Consider the following 12,229-nt stretch of genomic DNA (forward strand, 5'->3'; position numbering starts at 1 on the left):
TGAACAAAATGAACAGAGTTAAGAAAACAGAGTGAAAATCTTATTTATGTGCATAAAGTGTGTGACTGCATGCAGCCTAATAACATATCTTTCTTGCCTTCAGAAAGATGAATTCTGTCCCTTCTTAGGTGAGTTTGGTTTCTTAAAATATTCCTGTGAGGTAGGGTGGAAAAGAACATTTGGCCTGGACCAAAGCTCTGCTGTGATTTAAGCGTGGCCCCACATGAGGGCAGACTTGCTACGGAGAGTGGTACCTCTCCTCTCCACAGTCTCCCTGACAAAGTGCACATCTGTCTCAATCGCAGGCATGAAAACATTGATGGCTCTTGTACATTTTATTTGCTATGTGCTATATAAATAGAATTTCTCTGCATCTCAGACATCGTGGATGATAATGAACACATATAGCATAACACCAAATTCTGTACCAACTCACATAGCCAGAAGGGAGCTCTTTTTAAAGCCCCTTTTTTCTGTTTGAGGCTCATTGAGGTTAAATGACTCTCCCAGGGTCTCTCAGGTAGGAAGTGGAGAGTCAGGGCACACACTCAGGTCTCCAGAGTCCAGAGTAGGGATGCCCGTAGCATGCAAATCTGAGCACTGCATATTAGGGCTGCACTAAAGGGGAAAAATCAGGTCTCCCCAAAGCTTCATTGGCTATCATTTATATATCTATGTGTGTGTGTGTGTATACACACATATATATACACATATATATACATATATACATATATATACACACACATATGTATATATATAATATATATACACACATACATATATAAAAGTTGATATATATGTATATACACACACACACATATGTATCAGACAACTTTTGTCCTTGAGAATATCTAAATGTAGTCTGACCTCTGAGTTACTAACATATATGAATTTAAGTTTTAAACCTGAAGTAACTCACAGGCGGTCCAGGTGGTCCGGGTCTCCCAGGGGGTCCCTCACTGCCCTGCAAGGGATATAGAGACCAAAAATCAATGGTTTACACATTTCTACACCAAGTTTATGAACCAGATTGTGCTTGCTCAGAGAGCTGTATTCTAAAATCAATATGATTTTGTTTCAGCCTTGCAAAGTCTTATTCAGCTTGGCCTTTTTTTCACCTGGGAAAATACATTCCCAGACCACAGGAAAGGTGAATGCCTTTTCCCATACCCGTTCGGATTGCCAGTGTGTGGGCCCCAGGGATCAAGCTTATTTTTAGATGGAGCTAGGCTGCCTGGGTGATCCTGCCCTAGACTTTAAGTGTAGCTGGGGAAATTCTGTCCTTGTCGGGGTGCAGAGTAGCATACTTCCAAGCAGGGACAGGCTTGGGGATATGCCTTCCAGGGTCAGCCCCTCAGTTTCAGCCTCATCTCTACCACCTTCATCTTTGGGGAACCAGAGGACCATCCATATAATCTGACTAAAGTAGAAAATCACACCCTGTGTTGTGTCTTGCGGGAGGAGAAACTTCTTTCACTCCCTAAGGTAATATTAGACTTTACAACCAAGTCAGGCACATCCCGTTGAACAGAAGTGACTGTGGTACAACATTGTTTAAGGAAAATGTTCTTTAAAGTTTAAACAGCCTCAGACATTCTGCTTACAGGAGAAGAAGACTAAAAATGGAATTGTGAAAAATGAATTCAAGCTGAAACCTGAAAAATGGATTTCACTTTTATTTTTATAAAACATACAATGCTTACGGATCCATATTAAGCAAAGATATTATGGTCCCTTTGATGCCTTTAACCAGTTCTTCCTGTAACTGTGCTTTTCTTTTAGAATAATAGCCTCATAAAATCTTTAAGTCCCTTAATGTCATGGGAATGGCAAGAAACGGTTAATTAAAAAAGAATCCAGAGACAGTAAAATTCCTGCCTATAATGCCCCCAAATTTTGAGGGATTTCAGTTCATATCCATGAATTTGATGAAGGATTTCATTCCAATCTCCCCACTTTCTTCCAGTAACAAAAAAAAAGTGTCATAAAAACTATTTGTATATCAATGAAAATAAACTGTAAAGTTTTTATTGCAATGTATCTGCCTGAGAATGAGTGACAACAAGTATATTGTATCTTTCCCCAAACTGCTTTGATGGTGGCTAGCTCTCTAAGACATGTCATCTGCTGGTGACTGCTAGCAATGTCCTCCAGGGAATTATGTCATAGTTCTCATGAACTATGAAAGCACAACAAACAAGGAAAAATATGTGCCTGTTGAAAAGACTTTTTTTTCCTGGCACAATTAAAAGTCATATTTTCATCCTTGATTGTGCCCCAAAGCTCATCTCAGTGTGGAATTCCCATTAACTTCAAAAGGCAAATCTCTGAATAATTTCCATAGAGAACAGAGAAAAAAGGCTGGTGGGGTTGGGCAAGCTTCTTGGGAAGACTATCAGAAAAAAATGTGCAGAGACTATCTAAAATAAACACATGGCTCCTTTCAAATTTTTTTTTTGAATTCCTTTGCTTCTTGATGCCACTATGCCCCATTTTGGTCATTTCAGGGTAGAAGCCACCTGAGTAGCTTACGTGGATTCTTGATTCTTACTCCCCTCATTTGAGTACCTAATCTTATTTCACTTGTTGGCTGGCTGTGTCTGGATTTACAGTGTGGAGCCGATTTAGACCTAAAGTGGGTAAACATATGAAGCCTTGTGGTCTTTCTGCCTGAGACTCCTCTGACCATAGCAACCCATCTGTCCAATCAACTGGACTCCCCAGAAAACAAGTGTCCTAATTCCTTAGTGAATTTCCCCTATGACTCTCAAAGGACAGAACTTCCAGATTTTCTCAGGGAGCTGTCTGAAGCCTTGGTACCTGTGGCTGGAGTTCCTGATACAAACCATCTTACCTGCACCTCTTCAGAAGGCTTCCCCCACTCCATCCTCGTACATAGCTAGATGCCAGGACCCCGAATCCAGCTTGGACTTTTACTATATGGCACCAGTGTTCTATTCATTCTTTTTCCCTAGGAACCTGTATTCAGACCAATTTTTGTGTGTATGTCCCTTCAAGCCCCCTACCAGAGTAACTATTCCCTGACATTATTCCTACTTTCAGGCTTTGCTTGATTTTACAGATCTCTCTGTGAATGGTCTCACCTTGCCATCCCCCAAGCCCCAGTTGAGAGAGTAAGTGAGGCATTTCCTCTGTACCTTGTCACCCTTTATTCCCATGGGGCCAGGATGTCCAGTTCTTCCTAACAAGCCCTGTAAAACACAAAACCAAGTTTGTTACACAAAAAACAACTAAATGGCCAAAAGGCATTGGAAGTTGGTTGCTAAAACTGATATGTTTTGAAGGTCATTTGATCCTAATTAAATCAGTCCTATAAGCTTATATGTCTTCAGGCTGATACAGCAGCTGTATCCTGCTGATAAGCCCTTGCAAGGGTAAAATTTGTATTTGTGGTCGCTTTTTCACCTTGGCCAACCACATTTAATGACCTTAATTGGAACCTTTTGATACATTTAAGAATTTAGCCTTGCTGTTTAAATGGCAATTTACATAACATTATGCCTTCCTAAACGAGCTATAATTTTGGTAGCGATCAACATTTTAAATACTTGAAGACGCGGTAGAATTAACAACGTGCATATTAAGTTATGCGATCTGTATCCTACCAATGGAAAATATAATTTAATTTTAATTCTTCTTTGAGAATGGATAGTGAAAATAACCACGGTTCTTTTCACAGCTCTTCTCTTAACTTTTAATTTTAATGTAAAATTTAAAACCAGGTTTGTTCTATACAACTGTGGTGAAGGCATAAATGATAAGATTTTAATTATGGCGAACCTATGCTTTACAACACAAAGGAACATGATCACATGCCTACTCATGTGGGAAATACAATTTGCATGGGAACTCAAATGAATTGCTGGAGAAGTTGAGACTTGAGTAGGGTTGCTAGATTTAGCAAATAAAAATACAACATTTGGGACCAACTTATGCTAAAACCGTTATTTATTTATATGAAATTCAAATATGACTGCTGTCCTGTATTTTAACAGGCCACTCTACACTCGACAGCACATTAGTGACAGGTTGGGCTTAGCAAGTAAGGAAGGAAAAGAGATATTCACCTAGTGGAAAAAATGGAATATGCTTTATTATATAATATTTAGTTTAGGTGAACAGTTTTTAGGAAAACAGTATAAACAAAGACCACGATGTTGTGTTTGAAGGACAGTGCAAAAAAGGTGTTATCTAAAGTAGATGGTATTTTAATGGATAAATAGGCAAAAAATAAATTGAATCTGATAATCTTTGGCCCATCTTTTTCCCTTTAAAAATGTATATTCTTAGTTTATGGTGCTTAAGAAAGTAAGGGTGTAAACATCTGAATATCTCTTACAAAGGTTAATGATGAAAAATTATAAATAAAAAATAGAATGCTCCTTTACATATAACTTCTATTCAAATAGACTAGCTTAATTACAGACTGCTTCTACTCTCATAGAATTCTGATGACAAATCTCTATGAACCTGAGCAGCCTTAAGTAATACTAAATGAAAACTTGAGACATGGGATGCTATTTTTCTAGGCAACAGCTGGATAATCTACATAGACACACAGAGAACAAAAGGCAACGTGGAATCTAGTTCACCTTGCATCATCCCAGCGGATGGGAACTGTGAATGGAATAGCTTTAGTGAATACTTACAGGGGGTCCAGTGGGGCCTGGAGCACCTGGAAGGCCTGGAATTCCTTGAAGACCCTAGAAGAAATAGTTCCTATCATAAAATCTGTTCCATAGTTAGAAGCAAGGCATTTCAGTTGATCAAATATTTTGACTATTGAAATTAAACATCTATGTTGGCTGAAAACATGGTATAGATGATAGATACAAATACCTGCTTTTCAAAGGGTAAGGATGGCCAGCTAAAATGCCATGACATGGAATCTGCAGCAAACTTAATTTAATGTGTTTGGTGATTCATAGAGCATTTCTGATCTCACAGAACCACCCCATCAACAATAGCATCACTGAGACTCTGGCACTGCTAAGCATGGCCATACACATTTCAGATTGGCAGAATGCCATCAAAGAAATACACGATTACACTAATGCTTCATTCAGCTAGTGGAAAAATGGAATATGTTTTATGATATAATATTTAGTTTAGCTGAACAGTTCATTATAAGAAGAAATTTGGCTCATCAGTGAATTTAAATTTAGAACCCTTTAATGGCTTAAGCATAAAAGTGAATGAATATCCCCTCCTTCTCCTTCTCGGAGTTGTAGAATAATGCTAATGATACTGGGTAGGGTTTCAGATACTGATATATTTATATATTCGAAGAAGAGCTGGTAATGTTAACTGTTAGCTTCTGTAATTAATTTTTTTCTTTTACCAAGTGTGTCAACAAAATATTAGTTAAATAAGCTATGTAAAATAATATAAAATATTTTGCAACTATTAAAATCATGTTTCATCAAACTACTGGCTAACATAGGAAAATAAAAGTTACAAAATGTTACATAGAGTAACATTTAAATTATTAAAAGTTATACAGGCACTTCACAAAAGATGAGAATGCTAGAAGGTTCAATTGGTGTCATATTTGTTTCAGAATTCTGAATTTTCTGATTTTTTAATAAAAATAACACAGTGCTAACATTAGATATTATGAAACACTCCCAGTGCACCTGCGGCAGCACCCTCTAATAAACATACAAATATTTCTGTAGCAAAACATGAAATTTTTATCAAGTAGGATAAATAGATCAGCTGCATATGATTTCAGGTCATATTTGACTGCCAAAAGAATTTCCTGAAAATTACAGAAACATTTCCAAGGTTTTCAGAGGCTTCTGAGCTTTGGGATTATAGATCATAATATTACTATTACCAACAGCCCTCCCTGAGCAGTACACATAGGGATAACTTTTATTTTTTTAGTGCTTTTGTGTATTTCACAAATTTTCTATAATAAAACTCAGGTGACTTCTATAATTAGAAATATGTACTTTTAAATACCCTTTTGTTATTTCAGATAAACATATGATGTATCAAGGTCTAGATTGAATGATAACACTTTCAGGATTTAATTTTCTTTGCTGAGTTATCTTTTTACATTGCCAAGCCATTCACTGTTATAACAAAGCTCTTTTACCTTTAACTGTGATGAAACATGCATTTTTATACACATTATAAATATTAGATTGACCATGGAAAAACTACTGCATATTTATTTATGAGATTCTACAGGACCAAGGTTCTATAGAGTCAAGGTTTTTGCATCAGTGCGATCAATGACCAAGTTCTGCCAGATTGTCCATCTAATGCTAAATGGGGTCATTTGTTACTTCAGGTTTTTTCATGTGATATGACATGAAGAAACATTGAAAAGAATCTCCTTGAACATGCTGAAATTCCTCATGAAATAAGACTTTGAGGAAAAATCTTATGTATGCTTATGTTAAAGAATGTGGATATATTCTTTCTTCAGGATGATATCATCCTCACTGGCAATGCTGCGTGTGTGTGTGTGTGTGTGTGCGCACGTGCACACACCCACATGCACACATGCATGCTTAGACATGTGTGGATGGAACACACTGGCATGTTGTATTGGTTCTTTTCACTCCCCACCCTTAACTTATTTATGGGCTTATAAAATTTGAACAGAAACAAATTTCCTTTGGAAATGGCACCTCTAAATGTCTGGAGATTATAAATGCCATACCACAAATTGCTTTATCTCAAAATACCTACATTTCCATAAAATTCTCTCTATATGTACATGTATAAGATATGGGTGTACATATGTATTCTTTTTTTTTTTTTTTTTGCTCCTTTTAGTCTCATTACTGAATCAGTCTAGAGATGCTGAGTGAGTCTTTAGGTAGTTTAATTTATAAGCTTGGGACTCATTAACCTTTGATGACCACATTAAACTTTAAAATAAACCTTAGTCCATAAATAAAAAAAAATCATTCTCAGCAGCTTTCTCTGAACAAGCTGAAATTTTGTAGTAAGGGTAAAAGTTACTATGGATGCATAAAGGGCAATAAGATAATTTTAGAAGACAAGATGGTCATTAAAGAAGACAAATACATATTAAAGAGTAGCAGAGTCAATTTAGCATATAATGCCAAACTAAAATCCAAAATAAAATTTATTGCATAGATATTCAAGGGTCATTAGAGCTAAGTTCCTTCTCTGAACGGAGATTTTGATTTTGCAAGTCCTAGCTTAGTTGTGACCAAGAATATTTATTTTTCCATTGCTGTAATTTATGGCGGACAATATTTTTCATGGCCTATTTATCAATTATTATCCTGAAATATTGTAGGAAAATCTGCATTCCAAGCAAGAATTCACTCTATGAGTGGTGAGCGTGTTCTATTAGTGTCTTATAAGTTGCCATTTTAGTTGTGAAACATCTGCAAAAAACGTAGAGGATACTGTCACTTTCCTCAGAGCAATGAGCAAACAGGCAACTCCTCTCTCTAAGTTCCCAAACAGATTACACTGAAGTCCTCAAAGAGATGAGGTATCCCTCTGTATCTTTCCACTAACAGAACAGACATTTGAGATTTGGTAAGACTAGGTGTTATGTACATATTAAAATAGCATAGTTTGCTGGCCAGTTGGGGATGCACACATTCTTGGTCAAAGTTTCATTCACCTAAATAAATCAATAAATTATAATTTCAGGTAGTATCTGAGTTCAAGTAGAAGACAAGACAATATTCTTTATTTCCCATCTGTCTGGGAGGAAAAGCCCCTCCAAAAGGCTCAACTGAGCTAGTGTGATATTTCAGGCTTATTGCTACTATTCATGGGAAGTGAAGACACAACTGAAAAGAATCTCCTTCTGAACCTGCTGGAATTCTCCATATGACAAGAGCCTTGTGCAAAATTTTGTGTGCTCTCTGTTAAAGAATCCATAAGATCCACAGTACTTTGCCTTTCCATGGTTTCAGTTACCCACGGTCAACCACTGTCTGGATGCACGTGATCCTCCTTCTGACTTATTGTCAGATCAACAGCAGCCTAACACTATGTCACAATGAATGCCTACGTCATTCACCTTGCTTCATCTCCTCACATAGGCATTTTGTCATTTCACATCATCACAAGAAGGATTAGAGTACAAAAAGATATTTAGAGACAGGGAGAGACTACATTCACATAACTTTGATTAGAGTATGTGATAATTACTCTAATATTTGTTATTATCATCAATCTCCTACTGTGCCTAATTTATAAGTTAAACTTTATCATGTGTATGTGTATATAGGAAAAAACATAGTATATATAGGGTTTGGCACTATCTGCAGTTTTGGGCATCCACGGGGGGTGGGGTCTTAAAACACATTCCCACAGGTATCGGGTACTATATTTAAGAAAGAACACAGTAGGCAGTTACCACTGAGCTGCAGTTGCTCACTAAGGCCAGTGCTGCCTCCAGCTTGCCGAGCTCCAGCCAAAGAAGGGAGGTAAGTAAGGAGGTCTCTGGACCAGGGCTCCTATAAAGCAGACTGCCTGCAAATCCACAGCAGGCGGGAAAGTACCCAGGAAGCAACGGGCTACAAAAGCTGCTGGTAAGCGTGCGCCCTCTACTGAAGGGGTAAAGAAACCTCATTATTACAGGCCTGGTACTGTGGCACTTCCCAGAAGCAGATGCTATCAGAAGTTCACTGGAGAGTGTGATGCTAAGTGAAATAAGCCATACAGAGAAAGACAGATACCATATGGTTTCACTCTTATGTGGATCCTGAGAAACTCAACAGGAACCCATGGGGGAGGGGAAGGGAGAAAAAAAAAAAAAAAGACGTTAGAGGGGGAGAGAGCCAAAGCATAAGAGACTGTTAAAAACTGAGAACAAACTGAGGGTTGATGGGGGGTGGGAGGGAGGGGCGGGTGGGTGATGGGTATTGAGGAGGGCACCTTTTGGGATGAGCACTGGGTGTTGTATGGAAACCAATTTGTCAATAAACTTCATAAAAAAAAAAAAAAAAAAAAAAAAAAAAGAAGTTCACTGAACTTCTGATCCCCAAACTTCCTTTCTGTGCTTCCAGAGTGCAGCTACTGGTCCTTTGCAGGAAGCAAGTGAGGCCTATCTGCTGGGTCTCTTTGAAGACAACAACCTGTGTGCCATCCATGCCAAATGTGTAACAGTTATGCCACAAGACATCCACTAGTACACGGAGAACATGCTTAAGTATCCACTATGATGGAAAACATTTCATTCTTTACAAAAAAATTGTCTTCTTCTTGTCACTGGTAGTTCTGGGGTCAAAAGGTACCTAAGTATATGCTTGCAAGTGAAAAAAATAGGGGACAGAAATCAGGTATTGGCAGTTTTTCCATTTTCATTTGTGTGTGAATTTTTAATATAAATGCAAGGACATAAAGCATTAATGCAAGTCAGTATATTTCAGTAAACACGTTTTAGCAGTTCAACTTTATAACAATCATAAATAAATCTGTTAAATTTTTCTGGACAATGCCAGCATTTGGATTTTTTAAAAACAAGTACATTTCTTATTGACGGCAACTAGGAGGTATTTGTAGCATTTTTATCATAGAGTAGATTCCATCCATTCCCTGTGCTTTTCTGAGTTGTCCTACATGCAAGTACATGTTTTTAATGTTGTCTATCTTCTGTGCTCTTCCTGTAAGTTTGCTATTAAAATGCATAAAACTATATATATAAAAAGAAAGAACATACTAAAATAATGGAACGATAATAACGATGGATTTCAGTTTAGCAAAAGAGCAAGGTATCGTGTAGAATTAATCAAAACTAACTTCTAATAAATTTAACTTAGAGTCACTTATAAAAAACCTGAATTCCAATTATTTCCTGATCTTTTTATTATTACTTTCTCAATTCCTCTAAAGCCTACTCCTTGGAGCTAGGCAGTTAAATTAAGCTGTTAGACTATTAAAATCAGAGATAGGGCTTGTACATTAGTGAAACTTTCTGTGAAGCATGAAGAAACAAAAGTCAATAACTCTTATTTTGAAAATAAAATGCCTTTACTGCTTTATTTATGGATGAAAATAAATGTTGTATTTCTTTGTTTTTTAATTTTTAACTTGAAGAAAAGCAAGCCAATTCTCACAGTTTTCTAAAATAGAATCAATATTAAAAACAATAACACATGGTGATAATTTGTAATGTGAAATATAACTCTGACTCAAAAAATAGATCTACTTTATACTGTTATGATTTTCAGTACTAACATCAAGGTTAATATATGCCAGATGGCTTACTTACTTTCATTAAGAATTATTAGCATCAAAACTGTTTAAACTAACAACAATTCATCATCCTAATTGGTTTTTCTAAGAGTTAAGGTAAATTATGCAGGAAAAGAATGATATCCTGAGCATCACCATGGCTTAGAGTCAGAAAATTATACCATCGTCTCAACACTAATTTGACTTTGAACCTTCGTCTGGGGGTAGGCAGCTGGTCTAAACTAGTTGAATCAGATCCTTTTGATAGTTTTTTTTTTCCTCCCAAGAGTATAAAAGTTGAGCAGAGACACAGACAAACCAAGGTCACTAAAGTTGAATCATGTTACAGCAGTGTCCCAGGGAAGTTCTGCTGAGTTCTGGAGCTGCCCTTTTTCCTAGGCTGGTTTTTCAACTATTTCTTCAATTCTACTAGCTACCTTGGGATTCTATGCAGTAAATCTCCTTCCTCCTTCTCCTTGCTTTTATCTTGAGAGAGCTGGAATTGCTACCTGCTACATGAAAACAAAAACATAGTAACTGACCTGTCAATTCTGTGCTCTAATTTCCTTATCTCAAAAACTAGACCATACAATACATCAATGGACAATACATACAACTGGACAATACATTAACGTATTATTATTTAAAATGTGTTGACATTTGAAATAACCTACCTTAATCTTTGTTTTTATTTGATTTAACATTAAACATGAGCTATAGAAGAGTTGCTGTCCTTCCTCCGAGTCACATAAAGAGAATCGATAGCAGGACTATATTATCAGAGAAGAGTCTCACCTCGTCACCTTTGTCTCCAGGTATCCCAGGGTAGCCCCGCTCTCCTTTGCTTCCCTAAAAAGACAAGAACTTCAGCTAATATACTGAATCATTCTGTCATCTTTTAACATAATGAAAATATCTCTTCTTAGTACATTTGGGACATGTAATTTGGGCAGAGTCAGGAAACAAATAAATGACTTTGCACGTGGCTTTTACACCACTTTTCCAAGATAGCTTTCATAAAAAGTAGTGTGTTTAGAATGAGTTTTGTTGGGGCACCTGGGTGGCTCAGTTGGTTAAGCGTCCACCTCTTGGTTTTGGCTCAGGTCATGATCTCATGGTTTGTGAGTTCGAGCCTCGCATTGGCTCTATGTGGACGCTGCTTGGGATTCTCTCTCCCTCTCTCTGCCTCTTCCCCACTCATGCTCTCTTTCCCAAAAATAAATAAAATAAACATTAAAAAATTTTTTAAATCGGTTTTATTTTTCACACTGAATTGGAGGTACCACAGAAAGCAGAGGAGAAACTGCCTTACCTTTGGTCCCTCTCTGCCTGGGATTCCTGGGGGACCCCGTGGTCCTGTATCACCCTAGAGGACAGAGCAGTAGAGAAATGAGAGAAGGTACTATGTGTAACCTACAGGGCCCATCAACATTCAGCCTGCCATCTTACCTTCTGGGTGATAGAATCATACTTTCCAGGCTCACCAGCGCCTATTTCTTCTCCTTTGTGGCTTTTCAGCCCAGGGACACTGGCTTGGCAGTTGCCACAGAAGTTCTAATGAGTATAGAGATAAGGTTACTGAGAGATTCAGCAAAGTAATCTATAAAAGAGAGATCTGATCAGATATGAACCTCTGTCAGAGATGAATGATAGAGCAACTGATATATCACTACTTTCAGAGAATTGATCCAATTTGAAAAGACTATTTTTTTTGTGAGGTAAAAACTACTTATGAAGCTAGTCAATTATATCTGTTGATGACATTGGTGACCTTTGTAAAGCATGTCTATGATGATACTGAAATGGAAGATTCCAAATATATAAGGAAAAGACACATAAGTCAAAAACAGAGAATGTTTCCACTGTGTAACTGTATGTCTAAAACGAGAGGCAGTAATAAAGTTTAGAATAACTAACAAGATGACAGACTTCATACAGCCAATTGCATAAATCATTAAAAAAGAGAGAAAGAAAGAAAAAGCTGTGAAAAAAGGATTTCTCTTTCTGAGAACAAAATTAGTTG

General features: G+C 37.1%; 1 protein-coding gene across 1 annotated transcript in view; it reads right to left on the bottom strand.

The window, feature by feature from the left end:
- COL19A1 (collagen type XIX alpha 1 chain) overlaps nt 1–12,229 on the bottom strand; it is a 346,749-nt gene that overhangs the window by 39,702 nt on the left and 294,818 nt on the right. Inside the window, exons 33-38 of the mRNA XM_047102603.1 lie at nt 11,656–11,760; nt 11,519–11,572; nt 11,002–11,055; nt 4,671–4,724; nt 3,159–3,212; nt 920–964 (exon numbers count right to left, since the gene is read on the bottom strand). Of these exons, the coding sequence (XP_046958559.1) occupies nt 920–964; nt 3,159–3,212; nt 4,671–4,724; nt 11,002–11,055; nt 11,519–11,572; nt 11,656–11,760 (366 nt within the window). The remainder of the gene's footprint in view (nt 1–919; nt 965–3,158; nt 3,213–4,670; nt 4,725–11,001; nt 11,056–11,518; nt 11,573–11,655; nt 11,761–12,229) is intronic.

Source organism: Lynx rufus, unplaced genomic scaffold, assembly GCF_022079265.1.
Source record: "Lynx rufus isolate CCGP_SWC_20201006 ecotype Redwood Valley unplaced genomic scaffold, mLynRuf1.p SCAF_6, whole genome shotgun sequence".
In the NCBI taxonomy this organism is placed as follows: domain Eukaryota; kingdom Metazoa; phylum Chordata; class Mammalia; order Carnivora; family Felidae; genus Lynx; species Lynx rufus.